This window comes from Spea bombifrons, chromosome 1 (genome assembly GCF_027358695.1).
Source record: "Spea bombifrons isolate aSpeBom1 chromosome 1, aSpeBom1.2.pri, whole genome shotgun sequence".
In the NCBI taxonomy this organism is placed as follows: domain Eukaryota; kingdom Metazoa; phylum Chordata; class Amphibia; order Anura; family Pelobatidae; genus Spea; species Spea bombifrons.
In genome coordinates this window covers 129774893-129802092 of record NC_071087.1, presented here as the reverse complement: position 1 = coordinate 129802092, position 27200 = coordinate 129774893, and the positions used below count along the sequence as shown (strand labels likewise).

The 27200-nt window shown below is 38.7% G+C and overlaps 2 protein-coding genes across 2 annotated transcripts in view; both read left to right on the top strand.

The window, feature by feature from the left end:
- ADAMTS19 (ADAM metallopeptidase with thrombospondin type 1 motif 19) overlaps positions 1–13568 on the top strand; it is an 82247-nt gene extending 68679 nt beyond the window's left edge. Inside the window, exons 19-23 of the mRNA XM_053473656.1 lie at positions 98–233; positions 1262–1466; positions 2154–2306; positions 9284–9461; positions 13357–13568. Coding sequence (XP_053329631.1) covers positions 98–233; positions 1262–1466; positions 2154–2306; positions 9284–9461; positions 13357–13508 — 824 coding nt within the window. The 3' untranslated portion in view covers positions 13509–13568. The remainder of the gene's footprint in view (positions 1–97; positions 234–1261; positions 1467–2153; positions 2307–9283; positions 9462–13356) is intronic.
- Positions 13569–20419: 6851 nt separating this feature from the next.
- On the top strand, positions 20420–26269 carry MINAR2 (membrane integral NOTCH2 associated receptor 2). The gene is made up of 3 exons (XM_053454232.1): positions 20420–20545; positions 23758–24000; positions 25844–26269. The coding sequence occupies exons 1-3, from the start codon at positions 20420–20422 to the stop codon at positions 26021–26023; spliced, it is 549 nt and encodes a 182-aa protein (XP_053310207.1). The 3' UTR covers positions 26024–26269.
- Positions 26270–27200: the final 931 nt, after the last annotated feature.

Below are 27200 nucleotides of genomic sequence, written 5' to 3'. Positions count from 1 at the left end.
CCATGTAGAATAAAAAATTATGTCTCTGGGCCACTTTTTTTTGCATTGTTTGTTAATGTGCATGTCTCATTACATTCATTATCTATTTCCTAATTAGGAGAAAGGAAAACAACAGTGTCTTGTACAAAAATTCTGAATAAAAATTTAACTATAGTGGACAATAAACATTGTAAGGACCTGACAAGGCCGGAACCACAGATCAGAAAATGCAATGAACAGCCTTGTCAAACAAGGTAAAAATATGTTCCCAGTACAGATTCCTTAATTTAATGGCCTGTGTTACATTTCTATGCTAGCATAAAAACATTTGTGTGGCAGTAATTTTTTGTAAGTAATGTTTTGTAAGCAGGGAACCTCCACCAAAAAATCCCAAATTATGACAAAATTATAAAAATCATTCTGTCTTGTGTTGGAAGCCGAGTGTCATTGAGGATTAATTAAAAAACTAAAATAAATACAAATATGCATATTATTTGGGGATTTGGGGACCATTGCCAGAATTTGGATACAATATGTTATGCAGCTTTTACAATCAAGTAGTACTTTATCGCCGGAGGGACCAGGGCTCCAGTGATTTTGGTGTAGGATGCAGGTGTTCCATTGAGTTCCCACTGTAAAACGAAAGAGAAGCCACCTCCCTCCAGATGTTCTTCAGTAGTATGCTTCATTGATGGGAAGGATGTGTTTTTTTCAGGGCCCTGCTTAATGTACTTTGGCAGAGCCGGACACAAGTAAAATGTCCATTTTTTCCCCGCTGCACTTTTATTTATGATTCCTAATGGTTTCAGTGTAGATATATATTAATTGAGAGTTATTCATATCCTACAAGGAGCCACTTGGGATGTTCTGTGCAACAGAAACACAAATTAACCACAAAGAAAAAAAAATCAACATATTTCTGGCAAGGGTGATTGTGTTTTCAAGCTCAGTAAAACAAAATTGGCCCAAATCCAAAAAAAATGTAGAAAGTAGAATGTAGAAAGCAATTTCTCTTTGTGGAAACAAGATTACTTTGATGACCATTTGACTTCCCAGCATTGTGGACATTTGCATTTCACTGGCAGTTTTTTTCATTGAAAATGTGAGCTTTCTAGTGTAATTTTGAAGAAAGCATTTTTTCCCTTTTTGCCCAGGCAAGTTTGCACTAATTAAGTAACAACACTCCTTCAGCATACAAAGTTTATTTTTTAGCACCTATCCTATTTACTTAATTAGATATATTTGTTAAATGCTTAACATGTGGTGTAATTGGCTTCTCTAGATGGATGATGACAGAGTGGACACCATGTTCTAAAACATGCGGCAAAGGAACTCAGACTAGACAGACAGCATGTACACAACAGCTGAGAAACGGGACACTGATAACGGCTCGTGAACGAGACTGCCCTGGATATAAACCTGCTTCTTTCCAGCGTTGTGAGGGCCAGGACTGTATGACAGTGTGGGAGGCCGGAGTGTGGTCTGAGGTGTAGTAACACACATGTGCATGAGATGTAGTTTAAATACAATTAATGCATTGTCTTTCATTATATGTATATTGTGTATTCCAAATTATATTAACCACAGTGATCAGAACTCTTATAAGTTGGTGTGGGAGGCCGGAGTGTGGTCTCAGTTGTAGTGACACGCGCATGATGTAGATTAAATGCAATGAATGTATTGTCATTAATTATAAATAGTTTATGATGTATCTCTTGGTATTGATGTATTGTACATACTGGATGTACATGGTTGGTTTTTGGACACCTCCTGCACTGACAAGTCATTGGTGGAATGATTCCCACTGTTCCTTTGGTTAAGTTGCTCTATAATATACCTGATGGACATGAGGTAGATGAGGTCATGAGCCATCCTGGCCACCATCTTCCCTGCTAAGGGCTGGGTTATGACATCATATCCCGGCACTCAAAGTTTTAAATGTGTGGGAGGGAAACGTCTTAACTAGATACATTTTTTGTTTACAAAGAATGTTTAAGCTATCACAGAACCTAATATAGTTAATATTAAGTTAATTATTGTATTTATTTTTTTAATTAGTGTAAATAATATAGAAAAAGCTATACAAGTGGCATCTAAAAAATTGTTTACAGATGCTGGCATTTTTATAACCAAGTACAGTCAGCAATTCTCAGTAATATTATTGGCCTTTTCAGTGCTCCTTGAAATGCGGAAAGGGTGTACGTCATCGTACTGTGAGGTGCACAAATCCTCGCAAGAAGTGTCTTTTGTCTACAAGACCCAAAGAAATGGAAGACTGTGAAGATTATTCTAAATGCTACATATGGAGGACAGGAGACTGGTCTAAGGTACACCTGTAAAAATGTAATCTAACAAACCTGACTCTATGAACCAAGAGGTTTGAACCATGTATTTATTTTACCATAGGAATAACACAGATTTTAAACCCACAGTATTCAAGAAGACATAGACCTAGTGTCAGGGAATGACAGAAAAATAGTAGGCATAGAATAAGTATAAAAAATACAAGATATGGATGATATATAGATATACAGCATGTATATCTATATATAAAAACAACAATTATATGCATAATTTAAGTCATGAAATGTGTATATCAATTAAAGGCTCACAAAGAACATGCCGATTTGGTGAGCTTGATATCACTGGGTATGAGGGCTGAAAGATGGAGCACAGTCAAGTATAATATCAAGAGTTCCACCGTGTTCTGTTGGGTAGCTTGAGGGATTTTAAATAGTGATGGAGATATTAGACATTGTGGACAGAGATGGGGTAATCACCAAACGCTCAGTTTTGGAGATGCTTAGCTTAAGGTAGAAGAATGCCTTCCGGAATACGATTTTAGAGAGACAATGAGGTGAGTTGGAAAAGAAGCAAGAAGTCAGCAGAGGAAAGGTAAATTAGTGTCTGGTCAGTATAGAGGTTATACTGTAATATAAAAGAAGAGATTAGTTGTCTTAGTAAAGGCCCCAGAATTATGGTTTTCATAATAACTGTTATTGGCATCATCCAGCTGCAACCATTAGCAAGTCAATGTAATATAGTCTCTCTATTGCTCGTCTTTTTTCAATTTAGAAAAATTTTGAATTTTGAAGGTCATGCAAAAATAAAAGTGTTTATTTTTTTGCATGATTCCTAAAACCAATTAAAATATAAAAAAAAATGTGGGATCTTGGGAAAAATATTGTTGGAATATAATATGTACCATTCATCTAGCTGTATCTAGATCAGGTACATTACTAGGTTTCAAAAAGACCAGGTGCTAGACTGTGCATTGCATAGGATAATGTAGTATGACAAAGCCCATTAATTACGGGGACTTTGCCCCAGAAATCAGGCCTGACATCGTTTGTTATAACCGCTTAATGTCAACTGAAAGAGGAAACAGAGGACAGCTCCAGCAGCCGCATCACTCTCTCTAGCTCCCCAGCGACCCTCTTAGTGATCAAGTTGCATCCATCACAGCTTTGTCGCAGCTTTTCCCCCCAGCACTGACCTGGCTATAAAGAATACCTGCATTTAGAATACACATACATGTGTCTAGGCCTACTATATAGCCTGTAGAGTTGAGGAAGCATCTCTACATTACGTCACCTTACAAAGACAGCAAGCCGGTAACAAGACCTGCAGCACTGCGATTGATATTTTTGGGCACACTGCACATGTCGGCTTCTGGCCCCAATATGTTTTGTTCAGAACAGGGGCAAACCCTGCATTTTAAAGTATATTTTAAAAACACATTAGTCTTAAATAAGCTAAATAGTTTCTACTATCATTGTGGCCCATGGCATTATGCAATGGGCTGGGACCAACTGAGAGAGCACCTGTATAGTTTGTATAATGTGAAAACACATCTTCAGTATAAAATATAAATAAATAAGGAGTTTGAGGAAGGGAGACGTGTGAGCTGCATGGATTATCAGAGAGAGTGAATGTGTGTATGATTATTTGTATAAGTGTATATTGGCGGTGTGTATATGTAAGTGTAAGGTTTCAGTTGTGTGTGCATGTATGCTTAAGTGCATGGTGTTAGAGTAGCAATGTGTATATACAGTGTATAAGTGTATGGTGTTAGAGGGGATATGTGTATGTATGCGTAAGTGTTTAATGTAAGTGTGTGGTGTTCGAGTGTCTGTGTATGTTGTAAGATTGTATATGCATGTACGTGTAAAGTGTTAGTGGGTATGTGTATATGTATATGTATGTATGTTTATGGTGCACCATAATCATCACCCTATATCATTGCCCCCAAATTGCCTGCCTGCTCCATCTTTGCTAAACAGCTGGTCAGTCCCCCAAAACAGCCTGCATGTGCCGTCTTTGCCCCTAACAACCTGCTTAATACTTACACATCCATGCTCCCACACAAAAACGCCTACACAAGTACACATACACATTTATGTTAACACACACAAAAACAACTACATAAATTCTCATTCTAACTCATTCTTACCCTCCCATTCACTAGGTCACTCCCTCTCGCACTCACTTACCTCACTGGCAGCTTTCTCTCTGGTGCTTGCACACTGTGCAATCAGTCTCTCTTTTACCACGGGGTCACGTCTGCATACACCGCAGTAGGAGTCATTTTATGTTAAATCTAAATAAAAAAAAAAATCTCCTGCAGCCGGGGCCGGAGCCACACTTATAGATAGATAGCCTGCCTCAAGACAGGCCCCAGAGGATGAAGCCAGGTATCCTGGTAGGCCAGTCTGGCCCTGCCTGCCACATTCCAATTACCGTATTTGCTCGATTATAAGACGAGGTTTTTTTCAGAGCAAATGCTCTGAAAAATACCCCTCGTCTTATAATCGGGGTCGTCTTCTAATCAGACCTCAAATAGAGGTCTGATTAGGAGACTAAGATCCAGATCCCCCGCACCGCTGCAGGGGACCTGGATCCTCCTATCGTCGCCCCCCCCCCCCCCCGCACGCACGCACGCACGCACGCACTTACCGGTGCTTCCGGAGGTGAAGTTGGCAGCGGGGGTTTGTATGCGTCCGTCGCAAATACCTTCCCCGACTGTCAGAGATCAGAGTTCCAGAGTTCCTGATCGCTGACAGCCGGGGAAGGTATTTGCGACGGACGCATACAAACCCCCGCTGCCAACTCCACCTCCTCCCGGCTGCCGCGGAATGAGACGTCAACCCGCTGCCCCGGCAATACAGCAGGAAATTGGAAGCACCGGTAAGTAAGTAAGTGTGTGTGTGTGTGTGTGTGTGTGTGTGTAGGGCATTTCTGGAATGCCTTACACCCCTATATGCCACTCTGGCACTTAGGGGGTTAAAAGGCATATTATGGGGCAGAGTGGCATATAGGGAGGTATAAGGCATTTCAGGAGGCAGAGTGGCGTTAAGGGGGCATTTAATAGAGCACTCTGCCTCCTGAAATGCCTTATACCTCCCTATATGCCACTCTGCCCCATAATATGCCTTTTAACCCCCTAAATGCCAGAGTGGCATATAGGGGTATAAGGCATTTCTGGAGGCAGAGTGCTCTATATAATGCCTTTTAACTCCCTTAATGCCACTCTGCCTCCTGGAATGCCTTATACCTCCCTATATGCCACTCTGCCCCATAATATGCATTTTAACCCCCTAAATGCCAGAATGGGATATAGGGGTATAAGGCATTTCTGGAGGCAGAGTGGCACATAGGGGGTCAAAAGGCATACCATGGGGCACAGTGGCATATAGAGGGTTAAAAGGCATATCATGGGCCACAGTGCCATATTGGTGTGGCAAGCCTGGGGGCAGATGTGCGTAACTGGGGGCAGGTTGGAAAATACAAGGAAATAAAAACAAAAAAAATATTTTTCTCAATCATAGCTTTTATTAAAAAAAATAGTTTACATGAATTAACATTTACTGGTAAAACTTTTTTCCTTTAGGGTCGTCTTATATTCAGGCTTTTTCTTTTTTTCCTAAGTTAATATTCAGATTTTGGGGGGTCGTCTTATAATCAGGGTCGTCTTATAATCGAGCAAATACGGTATTTTCATGTAACCCCAGAAACACTAAACCTAAACTGAACTTCTTTCCGTTGTTAAAAGAAGCAGAGAAAATGCTTTAGGTGTAGAAGAATGCCTATGTGTCTGCCTCCGTTCCTGCTGCTCATGTTCTACACACTCGGAGGAGTGAAAAAACACAAGAGAATGCAAAAATCATCAGGACATCTCGTAGTGTTTATAGTTATCCGTGTACATCTGACTTCCCTGAAATGACTGCGTAAAACCAAGCACAGCCAAAAAGAAACAGAGGAATGCTGCATTTGCTTTCTCCGTTAGAAATCAAAAATTATTTTAAAAGGTTATATAAATTTATGTTTTATGGAGCATTTTAGAATGACTATACCATAATATGTAATTTCAATTGATTTTCAACACCGTGTATTCTGCTGGAAATCCTATTTTTTGTCATTATTACAACAAAGGCTATTGTGGTAAATATTCATATTGCCAGTAAGACAAATGGAAAATAGTAAACAGAGTATTTGTTCCATGGATTAATGAGAAGCCCCTAATTGAATTGTTGTGCGCTGAATCCCTCCCACATTATAAAAAAAAAAAAGTTAATCAGTCGCAATAAATGTTTTCATAGTTTGAAAACTATTTAATATTCACTATTTTCCTAATTTGCCTCTTAATTAAGGAATTCTACTTTTCCCTCCTGTCCATCTGGAGTTAGCTCTGACACTTTGCTCTGTTACTGGCCTTAAAAATTTCACTACTTCCAATATGTATGTTTGGCAGCGAACAAAATGAATAAATATGAGTAATATCTCCATATGCCAAGTGTAGGATTGGTTTGTTAAAAAACACAGAAATGTCCTTTTGCATTTTATATACAAACTGTAAAAGCAGGTCATTATTAACACATTTTCTCTGTCTGTGCATTTGTTGAAATGTAGAATTACTCAGTTGGCAAGGGAGTTTTATATGCTGTACGCTAAAATTAATGTTGTTTTTGTCAGTAACATGCAACTTGACTTAATGCCTAAGTTATTTTATAGTACCTCACACACATGTTCCAAAGTAAATCTGTGCTGGTTAATTTAATATTAGAGCCATTTGTGAGGTGTTATTGATTAGGTAAGATGCATTCTTCACACCGGTCACTCTGTAGCCGTATTTAACTTTTTAAATCAGTTAAGAAACAGACATTACAAATCAGGGAGTATTTTGTACATTCATCTGTGACTACCAACGCCTACATTTGAGGGTTCATTATTCTTATTCTATAATGGTGATTATTTACAAAAGCCATGTACAGTATATGTATTATGTGTATACAGTGGGAGCAGTGGTATCAACTTCCTGTTCTTGGGATTTATATGATTATTCTTCTCCAGTGGTTTAAGTTATTCATTACTAGAATTGTTCATATGAATTTTAATGATTTTTGTCAGTTCGGATAAATCTCCGAAAGAGGAGGGACGCCCAACTAAACTAATGAAAACAAAGCAAATTTTTAGTTTGAAACCTCTCTGAAGGTCTCCCTACCTTCTCTGCCAGCCCCTTCCCTGTCTCTTTGCTGCACAGCTCCGCTTCTTCTCTTGCCTTTTCTTGTACTTCTTTCTGTTTTTTCTTCATGTGCTGCTCCAAAAAGGCCTCCCAGTGAACTTCTGCAAAAAGGCAGGGCATCCAGGCATACCTTCTCAACCAGATTGAGGAATGCACCAAACACCTCTAGTGGCAATGGTTTAAATTGTATGAAAGAATTAATAAGACAATTATAGTAATGATACTTAATGGAAAGCCATGTTCACCACCACTGATCACACAATGCAGCAGACTTTCACAAAAGTGCAGAGCCTCCACGTAAAACCTCTCCACCCTTTTGCAGAAGTAACTGGGAGGCCAGAATATTCTGTATTCTGTCTTCTTTCTTTTTCCACTTCTCCCTGCTATCTATCTCCCTCTCTCTCTCTCTGTTAACCTGGCCTCTGGTCTCGTTCTCCTCGAGTCCAACTGCATTTTTGTGGCCTCCTGGAGTACTTCCTCAAAAGGGCAGAGCCACGATGCACCTCTGCGTGGACAGCCTCGCCCTATTACTCCAATCAGTGGAAAGGATGTGCGTAAAGGCTCCCCACTTTTTCAGAAGCATTCTGGGAGCTCTGGATAACGCAGGAGACATCGACAAGAAGCACACTAAGAAAGAAGAATACCAACAATTTTAATTTCCGAATAGAAAAAGCCCTCTGCTTTTCATATGACCTGATCAGACAACTAAATCAGTTGACCGAAATTGAATGGACCAAAAATGAAACAAAAAATCTGCCTGAATCATCTTTGGCCTGTTTGCACAAGTCAAGTCCATAGTGCAAATAAAGTATTTTCTATTTAAGCACCTACTGTTAGGATACTATGTACCCCAAGTAAAACTTGCCTATCCAATTCAATAGAATAATGCAGTTTATGTCTAGACTGGCACATTATCGTACCGGTACCGTCCTTGCGGTTTTAATACTGATTTGCTACTTTCTACTGGAAGTAGAGCTGGACTGCGCAGCCAGTTTCAGTCATGAGGGAACCTCCATATTGGAGCTTGGCAGGAGAATACAGGAGATACTGAGTCATTGGGGAAGCTATATAGTTAACTTTAAAAGTAAACAATATTTTCAATCTACATTACAGCATGTAATAAAAAGATAATAAATCTAGACATTGTAACAGCTGATGCATCTTACTAGATCTTTTTCAAGGAGATGGCTGTGCTTTTATGTATGTGTAGGTTGTCATCTTGGTTTCATACTAACATAAACAGAGAATTCCCCTTATGCAATATTTTGGTAAATATGTAAGTGAGTTGTTTCCTAACAAGAACAAGATAAGATTCTAATTTATTGATGTCACTAAACTGAGGGCAATTGAGGATACTTGGTAAAGCACAGTCTATGCTTTTGTAAGGGGTTTTTGACACCTAGTATAAAAGAATGACCATTTAGAAAATGTCTAAAGAAACAGTGTGTCCCATCTTTTTAGATAATGAAGAAGTAAACACTAGGTTTACTGTACATGCATACATAAACTATTTTAAATATCGATCAGTCTGGTGAATGCTGTGGGTTACAAAGTAATAAAAAAAAAATAATTTAGTCCATATGTATTTTCATGGAACCTTTGGAAAATAGATTTTTATAGCATTTTGGATAGAAGTTGACTAAAATGATTTGGCAGTCTATTTAAGACTGTCTGGTGTTTTATGCAAACCTAACTCTTAACATGTATAGTGCATTAAATCTAATTTATTTATAGTACTCCGCATCTCAGGTATCAAATAAAATGTTTTTTTATTGCACTTAGTGTTCGGTGACTTGTGGAAAAGGAATGCAATCAAGAGTAATTCAATGCATGCACAAGATTACTGGAAGACATGGAAATGAATGCTTTTCATCTGAGAAACCAGCAGCATATCGACCATGTCATCTGCAGGCTTGCAATGAGAAAATAAATGTTAATACAATTACTTCACCTCGACTTGGTAAGCACACAAGAAAATTACCTGATAAATACTTGGAATGTTTCTTTTTTTACTGTATCTTAGTATCCTTAGTTTGTATGTCTAGACGGCGAAGAACGTTTATGAAGTGATTTGTAACTTTTGGACAGCAGCGCGTAATCTAAGATTATTCGGCAAGCATTCATGCCATGCAAATATTTTTCCTGTGGGTACAGACTTGGAGCTTTCAGTGCTGGGAGTTGAATGCTTAATGAGCGTTCTTTCTTGGGCCTTTATCTCCGAATTAAGCTAAGCAATAATCCATCCTTATGCATATTGGGTAGATAGACGATTGTCTTAATAGAAACATAGAATTTCACAGCAGATAAGAACCATTTGGCCCATCTAGTCTGCCTTTTTTCCTCTTGTAAAGGCTCAAACCGTAATCAATCCTTAATCTCATCTAAGATTCAGGATATATTTAAATGTTTACATTTCCTTGCTGTATTAACAATTACCATTTTGTTCTTCCACATATCTACTAACTTCTAAACAAAGTAAACCTTTCTTACATTGCGTTTAAGGCTTTGACTGTCTAGTTTTAGATTATGACGTCTTGTTTTAACATTTGAAATGTATATATTATGTTATCCACAACAGTGGCTATAACAGCAATACAACACCATACCTACTAGCCGAACTCCCCATAAACTGTGAATTAAGTATAAGCACATAGTAATGCCACCCTAAATTGTGAATTAAGAGTAAGGCATGACAATCTCATCCTAGAGGGTGAATTAAGAAGTAAAGATGTAATATTTCACTTAAACTGTGGATTAAGTAAGTGTGTAATAATGTCAGCCTAAACTGTGAACTGAGTCTATAAGTGTAATAATATCTCACAAAACTTGGAGTTAAGTTTAAAGGTATGAATTTAATAATGTCATCAGTGACTGATTCCTCAAAAAGGAATTTGGATGTTCACACAGGAGCCTGTTGTTAGCATATATGTTCATATAAATATGTCTCTGGCTATATATCAAGGATGGGTAATACTTTTTTCACAACAGCTTTATGATTGGTGCAGTATCATAGAATGTGACAGCAGATGTCCATTTAGGCTGCACATTTTGTTTCTGATGTAAAGACTCAAACCCCAATCAGTCCTTGGTCCCATAGTCAGGATAGCTTTATGTCTATGCCCTGCATGTTTAGTTTCCCTCACTGTACCTCTAATAATGGGAATCTGTTCCACTTATCTACTACCCCCTCTTTTTTCCAAACTATAGATAGTAATATCACTTAGTCTTCCCTGATATTTTTTATCTTGCAAACCATTTACCATTTAGTTGCACCCCTAAACCCTCTCCAGTATGTCAATATCCTTCTGGAGATGGCATATGCAGAACTCTACACAATATTCTAGGTGAGGTCTCACTAGAGATCAGTAAAGTGACAAAGCCATGTCTTGCTACTGATGCTTCTCACTATACAACCTATCACCCTGCTTGCTTTTCAGATGCTTTATTGCATTCCCTACTTACCATTAACTCCTCAGAAATAATTACTCCCAAGTCCCTCTCTTCTGTTGTCACTGACAGAACAGTGTGCCCAAGTGCATTATTTTACATTTATCAACATTGAACTGCAGCTGCCATACTATTTTTCTTATTTACTTCAATCATTTGCCATTTGGCTTCTTCCGCCAGGAATTTCTACTGTGTTGCAGACCATTGTATCATCTGTAAACAAATACATACCTTTTATTATTACATTTATTATTACATTTATTATTATTACTTTTTGTAATATTGCTAATAAATATATTAAAAAATCTGGGTTCCAATACTGAGGTACCCCACTGGTAATAATGCCTTCCTCTCAATATACACAATTAACTACAACTTTCTCTCTCCTGTAGTCCAAACATTGCCTTATCCACACAACTTTTTTTTAACATCCAGAGTCAAACACTGCCAAAAAATGCCAAAAAATGGCTTACTGAAAACTTGATCCTCCCTGGTCTATTATTTTAGTTACCCAGTCAAAAAAAAAAAACATGCCGTTTCTGATCTTGCAAACCATTTAAATCAAACCAAACTAGTTAAATCCATCTGTAACTACAATGTAACACCTTTTGCAACTGGACCTGGACCATGGTTTCCATTAATTCCCAACTACTGACATAGGAGTTGCTAGTCTGTAGGTGGCCCATTATCTCCCCTGCTACCATTTTTGTCAAGTGGTACTACAATTGCCAACTTGCTGTCTTTTGGAACCACTCCTGTCAATAGCGACTGGTTAAATAAGTCTGCCAAGACACTCTGAAGCTCTTTTAATAACTTTAGGCGTATCCATTTGAGGAATTGTTTTTACTTTGAAGAGTTTAAGTAGAACCTTTTCCTCTGTAGACACGCATGCTTCACATGTTTCCTTGTTTCTTCTTTGTATATGAGGTGTTTTCACCTTTTTAAAAACGGAACAGTTTCACACCTCTTTAAAAAAGGCACAGAAGTATTTATTTAGGACGTTGGCTAGATCTTTATCTCCTCCTTCAATATTTGTGCCACATCTGTGGAGTACCACAGTGGTTCCCTTTGTTCTTACTAACATATTTAATGCAATGTTCTGCTTCCTTTAGCAGAACATCTCTTAAATAATTCCATTTCTCCTGGACTCCCTCTAAAGATATCAAGACCATCAAAGGCTCAACTACAAATCTCTCCATTTTAGAAAACAAATATGGTGGACGCAACCTGCTGCAGATATTTACCTAGGTTACTGAAAACATCTGTTATCACACTGACCTCCTTAGATAACAAATCATTAGTCCTTAAATGCGCTATTACACCATCTCTCCATCCTATTTTGTTTCATTAACAGTGTTTAAAATGTGTCTTTCATCTCTGTGAGCTTCAGCTCCAGGAAGACACAAGAACTGAGGCTGCATTCTGAAAGGGCAGTAACCAAATTATGAAAATGCACAAACTGTGGGACGTGCTTATTCATCCAGAAACATCCTTATTTTATCTGCTGTTTCTAGATAAAGTCTCTGAGGCAGTGACACCTGCTGATTTTCTATCTAAATGTAAATTGTAAATTGTAAATTTCAGTCTTCAGTTTATGAATCTCCTTGTGTAAAACAAACATTGGACTACAACAAACCTGCCATTTTCTAACGATACTGTATTTTTCAGTAGTTTCTTACTAGATCCTTGCCAGATTACAACCAGAATATCTTAAAAAAAATACACTTTGAAAATGCTGCAGAATCTCACAAATATTATTTTACCAATGACAGAGAAGAGGGAGAGATATCAGTATAACTGGATACAAAAATAGATGTCCACAATATCGCCAAACACACTTAGAAAATGCTAGTGTATTTAGCTGCTAGTCTTCACATATTCCACAGTTTGATTGTTTGATAGATGTGAAAGACGACCGAATAAAATCATATGGTCTTTGTTAACATCCTTGGACTTTAAAATGTGGAGCAGAGTAAACATGTGACATGACTTAAGTTCAGCCTGTTTTTAAAGTTACGGGACCTTGGAGCAGGTAGAGCTATGCTACAGCGCCCATAAGGAGGTGATTATTACCATTATGCTTAAATGTATAGAGGCTTGGGTAACCCTGTTTGTATGTTTTCACATGATAGATGTGAACTTATTTGAGATCCATTGCAAATGATTTGCAAAACAGGCAAGTACAATTGGCTGCATCCACACTCTTGGCCTCTAGTTGCGCTCATCTGCTGTAGTTTGACAGCATAGAAGATTCCAGTTGACCATCAGTGACTTTGTTGAACATCTTGTCAGTAAGACCTGGCAGTTGGACCGAACTCTTCTCTTACTTGTTGTTATTATTGTACCATAACTAATTCACATTGTTACCAAGTCTATGCAATAATCTGTGTTTTATTTTTATTTTTCAGCTGCTCTAACCTTCAAATGTCTTCAAGACCAGTGGCCAGTATATTGCAAAGTTATACGTGAGAAAAATCTCTGCCAGGACATGAGATGGTACCAACGGTGCTGTGAAACATGCAGGGACTTTTATGCTCAAAAAATGCAACTCAGGAGTTGACCTTTGTTAGTTTAAGTCTAAAAGATGTACCTATATAAAAAACACACACACAAACACAAATTTTATCACACTTGCATCAACCAAAATATTTTTTCAGATTACATATAATTTAATCAATTTAATTTATTTTTGCATTTCTGCACCACAGTTGCTTTTTTCTGTAGTCACACAGTCATAAGCGTCTTTCTGCCTTCATTGGGCAGACTGGATGGACGATATGCTCCTTATCTGCCAACAAATTCTATTTGCCATGCTATGTCTTGGAGTTACACATGAGGGATTTGTTGAAACATCATAGATGTTGCCAGCACCTTGGCTTTCCTTCCCCGTTCTCCCTTGTAGCATTCAGCATAATGATTTATGAATTGAGATATTGAATCGTATGACTGTTCACGTCTGAACTTCCTGCTGGTGGCAATTTTTAAGTACTCTAAGAATAAAAGCAGGTGATTATTCTCAATTTTAAATGAGTCATAGGGAAGCAAGGAATACTATGGTCTAGGCCCAAACCCAGCCATTTTGCCAGCCAGAATGTCTGACATGCCTTATAAACTGATCTGTATCTATTTATTTAGCACAAAACTTCTTAAGGCTGGTAGGGTTAAGATGTCTGTATTTAAAAAAAGAAGGAATGAAATGACCAATGACCCTTTACAATTTAGTAGAAAGAGACGCATCATGACTGTATATTCAATTGATAAACATAGCTAAGCTGGTATAGTTTGTAGTAGTCACCACAAAATGTATTATCTCAAAAACTATTTCAAAAGCTTAATGTAGAGATGTTCACTATATATATGTATATTTAAACAGAGGCATTATATGAAGCAGATTTTTTAGCTCATGGGTCAATTCAATCCTTTAGTAATTGTGACTGGCCCCTAAATTCAACGTTAGACTCAGTCTTTTCCAACGTGAAAAGTTCCCTAAGAGAATGTAGACATTTCATTTCAAATGTCATTTCCAAATATCTCTGATGAGGATAAATAGTGAACTATGTGTAATGGCTATGACATATCACAAAGTATCACATAAAACTGACAAAAGTCAATTTTTCTTATAGGTTTAAGAATCTCCTTCATGGATTGATGTCTATAGATTCCTGTTTGTTTTTCATAAAAAAAAGTCTGCCCAGCACTATCACTAAAGAAATGATTGGTACCAAAGAGCTTACGCATGCTGTAACACATGCAGGTACAGCATAAATCTGCACTGAGTACTGTAGGCTTTGAGAACTATGAGAGCAGAAAGTGCTGCTCTTAAAGGTGCTAAACCAGAAACAAAACAATGAATTCTGGAAATAACTTTGAAGCTGAAAACAATGTCATAACAATAATGAATGAAATATATTTTACTTTGTGCTGTAGAATCAATGCGGTGTCTTCACACTTTTCACTCCTTAGTGTGTCTTGTGTTTTGTGTCTCACCATTAACTTTTTAATGTTTTAATCCTCACCTGTTCAAAGTGAACACCTAAAAGGGATCAATCTGTATAAAAAGCAGTATGGCCTGTGCTAAACATGGTATGGGCTTGGATGCAGTTCCAACAATGCATGTGGCCTTCTTTGATCTAGGGGAATGATCAGAAGAGTAGGGTAATCATGAGGTCAAGCACCATTATAAATTTCCTTAAAATAAAGGTTCACTGATGCCTTAGAAGCAGATAGTAACTATGCAATTCACAGTAAAGGCATGCTTTAATGCATTAGCCAGATTAAAAATTACTGAAATGGACAGATTTGTAATGAACCTGTATTCAAAGTTGAGGGTTGTTTGCTTTTTTTGGCATGAAATGTATTGTTGTTTTTGTTTGTTTGTATTAACACCTACTGCAACACATCTAGTGATTGCTGTGTTTGTCGAGTGAGGCACTGCAGACATAGGAACAGTGGTACACTGACCATGTGAGTGTTGTGACCCATAAGTGGTTAATATTGATGACCCAATGTGTCAATGCTCCCACACACTTTCACGACCATATTTCATACCATCCCTAACCCTTAGCCTGGTAAATACATAAGCATATAATATAAATATGTCCTTATCAGGGCCGGCCCAAGACAAAATGCTGCCTGGGGAAGAAGTTTAAAATGCCACCTCCCCCCCCATTATCTACCCTTCCTCTCCCTCCGTCCCTGCCGCCCCCCCCCATTATCTACCCTTCTTCTCCCTCCCTATTATCTACCTTACCCCCCCCCTTGTACTTACCTTTCAGCAGTCTTGCGGCTTGTAATGTTGAGCGCCGGAAATCACGTCATCTTCTGGCGCTCAGCATTAAAAGCCAGCACCGAGATCGAACACGGAGACTAGCCACAGAGGAGAGAGAGAGGGGCGCCGAGCGGGTACTGACAATTTGGTAAGTGAAAACCACTCGTCGCCCCTCTCTCTTCCGCTTTAAAAAATGAAAAAAGGGCTTCAGAAGTGCCGCCTGGACCAGTTGCCCCATTCGGCTCCATTGTCGGGTCGGCCCTGGTCCTTATTATAAACTCATTACATTGGATTAAAGTAGCTCCTCCTCTTTGATATCCAATAAATTGCAGGTTGATAAATCCATTCCGGTATATCACTTGTTCCAAAATTGTTTGTAAATTGGATGGATTGTTTTTATTATGAATAGAAAAGGCATGGGGGGGGGGCAAAAACTGGCATCCTCTAATGCTTAGTAAAAAAAAAAATAAAAAAAAAACCCACACAGAGGCAAAAGTGAGGTTAACAAGGCCAATGTGTTTATTAAAACACAAACATTTTTCTTTATAAAAATTATTACCATACATCTAGAATAACCTCTAGATGATGGAAAAGCATATGGTAATAGCAGAAAACCAAATGCTGAAAAGTACATAAAACCTAGTACAAGATCGTTTAACATTTGGTAAAACATTGGAACATGGATCCTCCCTCTGGGAGCCCTGCGCAGGACGCAAAATCCTTTCCTCCAGGTATTCTCACACGACACCACAGTGTCATACCAGGTATGCCGGCCATTACTAGTTGTTGCAAATGTTCAGCACAAGCAAAATTTGGAACAAGCCAGACCAAACTCTAGCTTGCAGAGCCCATGCAAGAGCCAAGCCAACTTGTTCTAAGCAAACACAGGTCCTTGTGTGTATCAGGAGTAGGATCTTCAGGACCTGCTGGTTCTTGAGGTTTAGCTGGGTCACCATGACTTGTCTTAGTGGCATGTGGTTACATTGACTTACAAAGGACAACAGACAACAGCACAATATCATTAATCATATCTTAAACCCCATGATACAGTTACAAGTTTTGGGTAGTGTGAGTTCTAACAAAGACCAGGACATGCCTAAAATATTACATAAGCCTATGCTCCTGCCCAAAACGGTTTGGGTTTTTTTGTGCTTAGAAATGTTTTCACCTTTGAACAACTGCTTATAACAGTTGCTGGAACTAATGACAGCCTCAGATTCCTAACCTCAGAAATTAAACATAAAAATAGTTTGAAAACTGATAAAATATGCTGCATGACTTAACAGATTTCCGTCACTACAGTATTACTAATGATAGCATTTAATGAAAAATGATCCTAGCGGTTCTCATGAAGTACTATAAATCCTTGTTCAAAAGACATAAATGGCGTCTTCTGAGAGATATTAATGAGACATGTTCAATGGTTGAACAACACAGATAATAGGACCACAATATTCAAAAACCCTTTCTTCCTTTTTTGATAGTTTTCTAAAGAATACACAATGTTTCAAACACAGATATTGCTTCCTTCCAGCCACCCCAAGAGTCTTATTGACTGATGATTGAGTGTTTTTAATAATGCTTTGCATACATAAATACGTGCATACACATTAGGTTTATTCACTAAACCGGGAGATTACAGGTGGATAATTTTTTCCTGCATAACGCTTAATGTTACAGTTTGGTTTAAATGTAATTTTGCATAATATTGGGCCATCTCAGCTAACTGGCTTGCGGAATACATTAGCTGTAGTCGGCCTGTTACCTACAAACTCCCAGTTTAGTCAATACATCCTTCTGGTCACTCATTTGTATAAGGGGACATGGGAAGCAAGATCTGTGCCGTGAAAGGCACACATTGTATTGTTCTCTTCGCAGTAGACACTAGGGGTTCAATAATACTCTCCATCCAGATTAACAGAGAAATGGGCAGTTGGGTGGGATGAAACACTAGCCTGGAAATATTCACACATTAAGCTGTCTTTGCTTTTGGCTACACAGGATTTCAACAATGTGGCTCTTTTCTGTGAATATTATTTGTTTCTTGCCAACTGCTTAATACTCAGGACAGTAAGGAATATTGCACACAACAACTTGAATACCAAATCAATAAGCACTGTATATGTTTACACTGAATCACTGTTGCACTGTTAACTAATTAAATTCAAAGGAGAACATGCCTAGGGTGCTATTTCACTGGACTTCAGCCTGTCCCAATAGATAAACATGCCATCCGCTTTGTTTGCAACTGGTGGTGGTAACCATCTACAGCACACAATTGCAGCTTTTTCTGTTTTTCTTGCCATTGTTACTTTTCTGTTTTGTGTGTTTTAAATAAAAGGTCTATGTAAACATGAAAAAATAGGTGAAATATTTGGGAGTATTAAAGATTCAATTTTATGAAAAGATATTGTTGAAATGTATGTACCTGATTTTCAATAAAAAATAGCTTATTTGAATGATTTGTCTTTGTTTAACGTATGTGTCCTATTGCGTAGCCTCATAACTCAAAACTTAGTTTTTGTTTAATATTTTGTGAAATAGTGTCATGGTTGGGTCAGTGGAGTGTAGCGCAGGAATAACAAAAAGAAAAGCCACAAACTATCCTGGCAGTGGTTTAATGAAGCAAATAACACCAAGGTAGGACAGGTAACGTAGAAAGCAGAGTCCAGGTGGTAGCCGAGGAAGAGTAACACAAAGTCCAGGGACTGTAGCTTTAATTGGACAACTGGTAGGAGTACACAAGGTAAACCACACAGCATGCAACAAGCAAGCACTAAAGGTATGGTGTTTGGGGCTTTTATAGGGGATACAGGAACTACTCCTTCTACTTCCCTAGACTCCTTCCCCTACTGTATGACCATATGGGAAGTGGGGATGGTTCTTCCCACTTTCCTCACTCCCCCTCCCTGCGTTGACCAATAGCACCGCGTAACTGTCCGCAAGACACACCCCCTTCTGGTAGCTGGACGCGCACTCAATATTCGTGAGGTGCGTCTAACTCCAGGCCGGGGATGCGGCCTGCAACGGATCGGAGGGGACGGTGCAATGTGAGGGGTAGCTGGAGGATTCCCTTGGACGGTAGGAGTTGGGCCAGGAGCCTGACAAATAGGCTATTCTGCATGCCATGATCAGATTATTCTCCTGCTGGTAAAAACACTGAAAAACACCAATGTGAACTTGAAATTCACATTAGTGACATCTCCTGGAAATGAGATATTATAAACTGCTTATCTCATCAGTATGACATCTTCTACAGGTTTCCTGCAAACAGAAAAGCAGAAAAGCACCGTGGTAGGCATAAGCATCCATTGTCTACATCTGATTGATCGGAGGTCATACTGTGAAAACTACATTAAGTATTAAGAAACACTCGGTGAATATTCGCACATGGAGTTTTTACTGCAGATGGCAAGCAAGGAAACAACACTATAACATCCTATAGTAAATTTTGTAAACAAGCCTTATGCAGCCCAGTCCTGTCCAATACTAGAGGGGATCTGGTAATGGCTGAAAAAATACTAACTCTTTGCTCCCCATGGTTAGCCGTCTGCTGCCCACTGATCCATCTAATGAAGACCCACCCAGACCTCATATTATCACAAAGCATCCAGATGTTTAGTATTTGGTTTGTATTCTCCAGCTGTTCTGAAGACCCTTAGCTTTTCTTTTCACATAGGCCTTTTTCAGGTTGCACCTAGTCCAGTTTTTTTTACAAGCAAAACCCTTTCACCTTGTTGATAGCTGATCTTAATAATATCTGAAACATCAATGAACAACAAACATTGAAACAGTTAAGAAAACAGGGTGAAAGGGTGGTATATAAACCAAACATAATAGAAAAAAATGTCCCCAATTCTTTACAGTCTAAATGAAACAACTAAGGTACACAAGAAAGAAAAATGAATCTACGGAATTAAGCCTTGTGTATTTTTTAAACACCTTATACATTTTAAAATAATCCTGACAATCATGAAAAAATCTTGTTAACCATAAAGTTTTATCATTTTAACGGGTGAATTTTGGGCACTCATCTACAGTAACATCCTTATGAATTTCATATCTTGGTTATAAAATGTAATGGAATAATATTATAAAATATAAAGAAATGAGAAATGTGTTTTTATCCAAATTAACTTTTTATTTAAGTTATATAAAAATGACAACTAAAAATAAGACCCCTCTAGATTATAGGCATCACCCTTTAATTATTTAATTGATTTAGGTGGTGGTACCAACCCTTTGACAACCACACTGACTTTGTTACTGAATAAAAATACTGTCACCTTTACATATCCAACTCTGGCATTGCTGATTAAGAGCGTTATACAGAGTATCTATACATAGCTGGCGTACTGTATATGGACCTGTAGTGAATTATTAAATGTTAAAATGCTAAGAAGAGTTAAAAACGTATTCTATTAATTATTAGAAGGTTTCATTCATTTCAGTACTATAATACTGAACGCTATAATAGCTATAATTAGCTATAATGGCACCAAAGCCTTCTAACTGGGAACATTGGCAGCTTGAAGGTTTGCATTTTAAACCTCTTCTTAAAAGGATGCAATGTAAGCCAGTGAGCTACAGTTTCATACACCTGTGAGATCATTGTCTCCTCCATGAATAATGTAAAGTGTGCACAGTCACAACCTTGAGAACTGTGAGGCTAGTTTTTTATATATATATAATGACCTAGAATCATGGATCTTTCTGTGTTACCAAATAACAACCATCCAGACAAATTTCTCCGTTTAGATGTAAGAAGTTTAGTTGCTAATTCTGGCCTTCTGCATGGCAGGCAATGGCACAACAAGATATATTTTCAGGTAAGAGCTGACTTCATACTAAACAACGTCTATTCTGTTGATTTTAACGTTATTAGTAATGTTACATTTGCTTATGTGTTTTTAAAGAATGGAGATTTTTATTTCTTATTCAAACAAGAACATTGTTTACAAACATTTTTATGTTGCATGGTTTCTTTCAAACAGCAAAGTAGTAGAGTGTTAATACTAATAATAATATGGAATTATTGATCTGTATGCAGAATGCTTGCATTTGCGTAAACTATACACTTCCTTCACTTTTACAGTTACTTTTACAAAAACTTGGGACCTGCACTCTTTTCTTTTTTCTCTTTGCATAAACTGGATTTGTTGCACACACACAATATATATATTTTCTTTTCTTTTCAATATATATATTACTTTTCTTGTTATTTCCTTTCAAAGTACATTCCACGGTGTGTGTATAAAATACTGTTTTCAAATTCAAGTATACATATTACTTTTAATTTGGTGAATGAAATCATTCCAGGGGTAAGAAGCATCAAGTCTTATAGTGGGCACTCTAACAAATGCTACATGGCCACCTAATTGCCAAGGAGTTAGCTGGGTTAGGGCCTCGCTCAGCCAATACTATCATGTGGCTGACTTACTCACCCGCACACATTTCTTTATTGTCATTGAAGTGCTCCCTCATTTTTGCCATTCACCATGCTTTAATTCAGCCTTAACTATTTTTTATATGCCTTTCCATTTATTTAATACTCCAAATGCCCAGATATCCAGCGAATACAGACCTTAGCAGGAGCAATAATCTAAAGTGGATGAGTGAGCTGTGGTCTCCTTTACCAACACACATGTACAGGCCCGGACTGGGACAAAAAATAGGCCCGGGCATTTAAGCCTGAGCAGCCCATATTTATTTATTTATTTATTGTTAAAGCCCACCCTTCATGTACCATCTTTGCATTTAATCATTCACACAAATCATTGACACATTCATTAATGCAGTCTCACAAATCATTCAAGCAATTCATCCTCACATGAATTCATTAATTGTCATACGCATTCACACAATTCATCCACACATTTATTCATTCATTCTCATACGCATTCACACTACCCCCTCTCATGATCTTATCTGCCCCTTCTCACTATGTTCCCCCTTTTCACTATGTAACCCCCTTCCCCACTTCTCAATATGTACCGCCTCTATCTATCCCCTCTCCCCCTTTCTCACTATCTAACCCCCCTCTGCCCCTTCTCACTGCACCCCCTCCCTCACCCTACTTACCTTGTTGCCGGAGCAAGCAGCAACTGCGACCGCGCCTGTGCCAGGGCAGGATTGACTTAGGGGCTGATGGAGCTGCAGCTCCAGGCCCCCACCTTAAAATAGGTCCAGTCAGGACTGGACTGACTGGTCCTATATGGCCGCATTAACGCAGATCCCCTTAAGCCCGCCGCAACTACCCCCTCCTAACTATCTACCCTCTCCCTCTTTGAAGTTCACTTACCTTTCAGGAGTCCTGTGGTGGGGGTGCAAGGCCTCTGCCTCCCAGCTCTGCCACTGTATGGAACAGTATAGAGTGATGGGAGTTATGATGTACTTTTAGAGCATAATTAGATCATGAAAAAGACATTGGAAATGGTACAGCATAACACCCATCACTCTCACACACTTACCAATCCACACGTATACCAATCCACATTTACCAATCCACATATATATATCAATCCTCACACATATACCAATCCACACATATATACCAATCCACACATATATATCAATCCTCACACATATACCAATCCACACATATATACCAATCCACACGTATACCAATCCACACATATATACCAATCCACACGTATACACCAATCCACACATATACACCAATCCACACATATATACACCAATCCACACGTATATACACCAATCCACACGTATATACACCAATCCACACGTATATACACCAATCCACACATATATACACCAATCCACACATATATACACCAATCCACACATATATACACCAATCCACACATATATACACCAATCCACACACATATATACACCAATCCACACATATATATCAATCCTCACATATATACCAATCCACACATATATACCAATCCACTCTCACTGAATGTTTTCCTACCTTTCCTCTTTTCTCCTTACAGCTCCTTTTCCTCCTCTTCGCTCCTCTTCTTCAGTTCTTCTCTCTTCTTCCGGTTCAGAGGGCACGGACAGCGGTGGGCGCGGCTTCAGTGTTGTGCGCCGGGATCTGACGACAAACCCCGGCGCACAGCAGCTGTTGCCGCGCGGATCACAAGGGAGCGGTATCGGAGGTCTTTAACAGAGCTCCGGCTCCCTTGAGGGATTTTAAGCCGGGTTGAACCCGGCTTAAAATCACTCAAGGGAACCGGAGGTCTGTTAAAGACCTCCGATACCGCTCCCTTGCGAGCCTGCTCCTCCAGCGGCGGACATTACGGTCCGTCTCTGGAGGGGTGCCGGGTGCCGCAAGTTGGCACCCCCTGATGAGCGGCACCCGGTGCGGACCGCCCCCCATCGCGCCCCCTGGAGTGTGGCGCCCTGCTCTAAGAGGCCGGGAAACCCCCACCAGGGCCGGCCTTAGGGGTCTGCGGCCGCACAGGGTTTAAATTAAAACATCGGGGTTTTTTTTTTCAACTTTATTTAACACCCGCCATGTTAAATAAAGTAAAAAAAAAACTTTATTTAACATGGAGGATGTTAAATAAAGTTTAAAAAAACCCCCCGATGTTTTAATTTAAACCCTGTGCGGCCGCAGACCCGTAAGGCCGGCCTTGGTGGGGACTTCCCGGCCCCTTAGAGTGGCGGACCCGGTCGCAGTTGCGGCGGGCTTAAGGGGCAGGTGCCCCTTATGCCCTGCGTTAATGCGGCCGTAGGTAGGGTAGGGGCCTGGAGCTGCAGCTCCATCAGCCCCTAAGTCAATGCGGCCCTGCCGTGGCCCGGCCCACCGGGCAAATGCCCGGTGTGCCCGATGGCCAGTCCGGGCCTGCACATGTATATTGAGGAGAGAGGATATTCAATGGATATAAAAAACAATCCTAGATGAAGGGCACTATGGTTAATAGTGTAACAACTCAGCAGTTGTAATAAAATAAACCTAATAATGTGTGAGTTGTAACATTCTTGTGTCATACTGCAGAGTAAAGGTTATGATGGCACATGATTTTACATATCCAAACACAACCTTTTTTTATTATTCTAACAGAATGGCCAAAATAGCGCTGAGCCTATACAGCCAATGCCAAAAGCGGACAGTCCGGTGCTAGTTGACAAAGAACTGCGGGGACACATAACTCCAGAAATCCTAAGGTCTACAATTAAAAGCAACCCATTGTTCCAGGATACAGGATGGGAAGTAAAACCTGAGACAAGGAAGAAGGGGCCAGCATGGACCATCAAGGATTATGACAATCAATCTCCCACTCTAAAACTGTCTATGTACCTCAAGGTACTGGTCTTCTGTTTGCAATATAAATTTATGCTTGCACAAAATGTTAAGTAACAACAATGCACAATATTGAAGCATGTAAATGTGCAGTCAGTTAAGAGTATAATTGAGATACAAAACAAACCCAAATAATGTAATTATTAAGAGTTAAAGGTACTTACGAGCGACTCTATTGGTCACCGACAGGAAGCTCCTCTGCCATCAACCAATGAAGTGCAGTTGCACTTCATTCGTTGATGGCAGACGAACCCCCTGCTGGCGGCCAATAGAGTTGCTTGTACAGACTTTTAACTCGTGACGTGGACCTTAGCCTGGGGAGACCATTGGTCTCCCCGCTCCAAGAGTTAAAGGTCCTTACGAGCGACTTTTTTGGTCGCTGGCAGGGAGCTCATCTGGCAGACCAGCACCCTTCCGGCTACCAATAGAGTCGCTCGTACAGACCTTTACATCATATGCACCGAGATGCGTTTGGCCAAATGCATCTCCTGTGGGGCATTTAGCTGGGGGTGGGGAAAGGGGTATGTCCACTTATTATACGCATTAAAGTACATATGATGGCTGAAGTTCCCCCTTAAGAGATGTTCTGCTAAAAGGCAGGGCAGCAGAACATTCCATTTGGTAAAAAAAATTGAATTTACTGTGGTACTCTGCAGATGTGGTACAGATCTTGAAAGAGAAGATAGTGTTTACAAACTATACGAAGACTCAGAATGAGGAAGATGATATAAAGCTAAGCTTAAGGAGGCAAAATTAATTTAAGACAAAAACTTTTTCAGATATAAAAGGGGAAGGAAAAAGTATGGAAAAATGAATAATTAATGGCAAATGAAGGGACTTGTATAAAATAGGATAACAATCTAGCTGACTGCCTAAATAAATACTTTTGTTCAGTTGTTAAAGAGGAAGGTGAGGGGAAGGGACCTTCAGTTAAGAAGGAGAAACAGGAAAACATGTAAAGCAAAAGTTCTAGTGGAACTCTCCAAAATAAAAACAGACAAATCCATGAGACCCAATAAGATACGTCCTAAACAAAAACAGAATTTTCAGTTGACTTAAATTTCATTCTGTCAAGCGCTCTCTCTCTCTCTCTCTCAATGTTCTCCACACCTTCTCTGTCTCCTTTTCCACAGCACCACTTCTTGTTCTCCACTTCTCCTTCATGTTCTGCATGTTTTCATTCTTCTCTGGTGATCTGCTTCTCCTGGTCTACTACATTACCGTGGCCTCCTGGAGAATTTCTGCATCAGGGTCTCAGCATGCTCCACGAGGACAACCTCTCCCTCAAAAGGAGGAATCAGGGGAGAGGTTGTCCGCATGGTGCACACTGAGGCCTCGTCATGATGTGGAAGTGATCCATGAGGCTCGGGTATTGCAGCTGATCACCAGGACATAAAGGAGAAGAGAGGCTGTGGAAACATGGAGGGAAGGTAGAGAAAGACTGTGAGAAACAGCATGACAGAGAGTGAGAGTCGGTGATGGAGAGTCGAACAAAAAAAGCCATCCTAAGTTTGTTCAAAGGGCAGGAAACAAGAATCGTTATCTGAAAACAAATGGTTCAAAAACAAAACAAAAAATGTGTCCGAATCGTTTTTGTCCATACTCTCAAGTCTAACGGAAACCATGCTAAAGGAAGAAGCAAAACTAAACCCTGACAGTTAGCTAGTAACCTCACACAAACGATATTTGATTTTTTGATTTTTTTTCACGGCTCATATAATTAATCTTCCCTTCTGCTTGAATTTTATTTTTGTTTTTTAAGTATGCTATGCCTGAAAGGATATCCTTAGCTTAATCAAATACTGTACTTTGTCAGGTTACTGATTTCAATACTACCTTTCAACAGGAAAATCCAAATGATCTAAAATATTGGCTGGAAGACATTTACACACCTGGGTATGACTCTCTGCTGAGGAAGAATGAGAAAAAGAGGAAGAATTCCAAATACTGTAAAATTTTCATGTACGTGGCACTAGCTGTGTGCATCTTAGTTGCCATAGTAACTGTTACTGTTTTGTTTACATGAAACCCAATGTTTTGATTCATACTTTAGCAATAATTTTCTATATTCATAAGAAAGAACCATATTAATTTAACATATACCAGCTACTGTTTTTGTAGTAATAAAACAAAATTTCAACGTCTTGTTGGGTGTGCTTTGTACGTAATATGGAACGCTAAAGTTCCTAGCCAAGGTGTCAGACCGTTCATTACCATAAGCCTCTGTGACAGTTACATATAAAGTAAGGAATAAAAGCTGGGTGAAGTAATTCCTTCCATCCGTGTGGTATATTACTCCAAACATGGAGAAGTTTGCCGTATCTTGGATCAGTGGCGCATTTTATTGACTTGAAACCCACAGTCGACACTACGCTTAATGTACCCCCAGTAAAATAAACCTTGCTTTAAAAAATACAAATAAAAAAAGCTAAAATAAACTCAAAGCCTGCTCTAACACCTTGAGTTGCATCTCTGAGTAAATGAAATTATTGTTAACTACCTTTCCAAATACAGAAGATATTTATGTATGTACTAATTTCCAGCGTTATTTAGTTTACAATTGATCTATTTGGCATTTTAAATGTAATTATGCATTTTCACCCTAAGCCTAACTAAATCATAGTTCTGAGAATATTGTAGTCCTTCTTTGTTGGCTTCTTTGTGCCTTAAGGAATAAGGAGCTTATATTGCATTCTTTCTGATGAAACCTGTAATATTTCATAGCATATTGTATGGTATGCAAAGAGAGATTTTTAACAAACACTAATTATGCCCGAACATGTTTCACACACTTGTTTCTGATGCCTTGAACCCATAGAGATAATCCACTTGCCCAAAGTCATAAGAAGCTGACTGTGGAATTTTTAACCTGTCAAACTTAAAGCGGATCAGTCACTTATCACAAATGTGATATTTTACAGTTGGAAAGACTACGTAAACCTATAGATAAAGAATTCTTAGGACAGTGCTTCATTTTGAATAAAATAATATTTATTAATATACAAAAAAATACATACAAAAAACTTTACACAAAACCAAAAATATATACAATATATATATATATATATATATATATATATATATATATATATATATATATATATATATATATACACACAATATATATATACAATATATATATATATATATATATATATATATATATATATATATATATAAAATAAAACCATATAATGAAACTG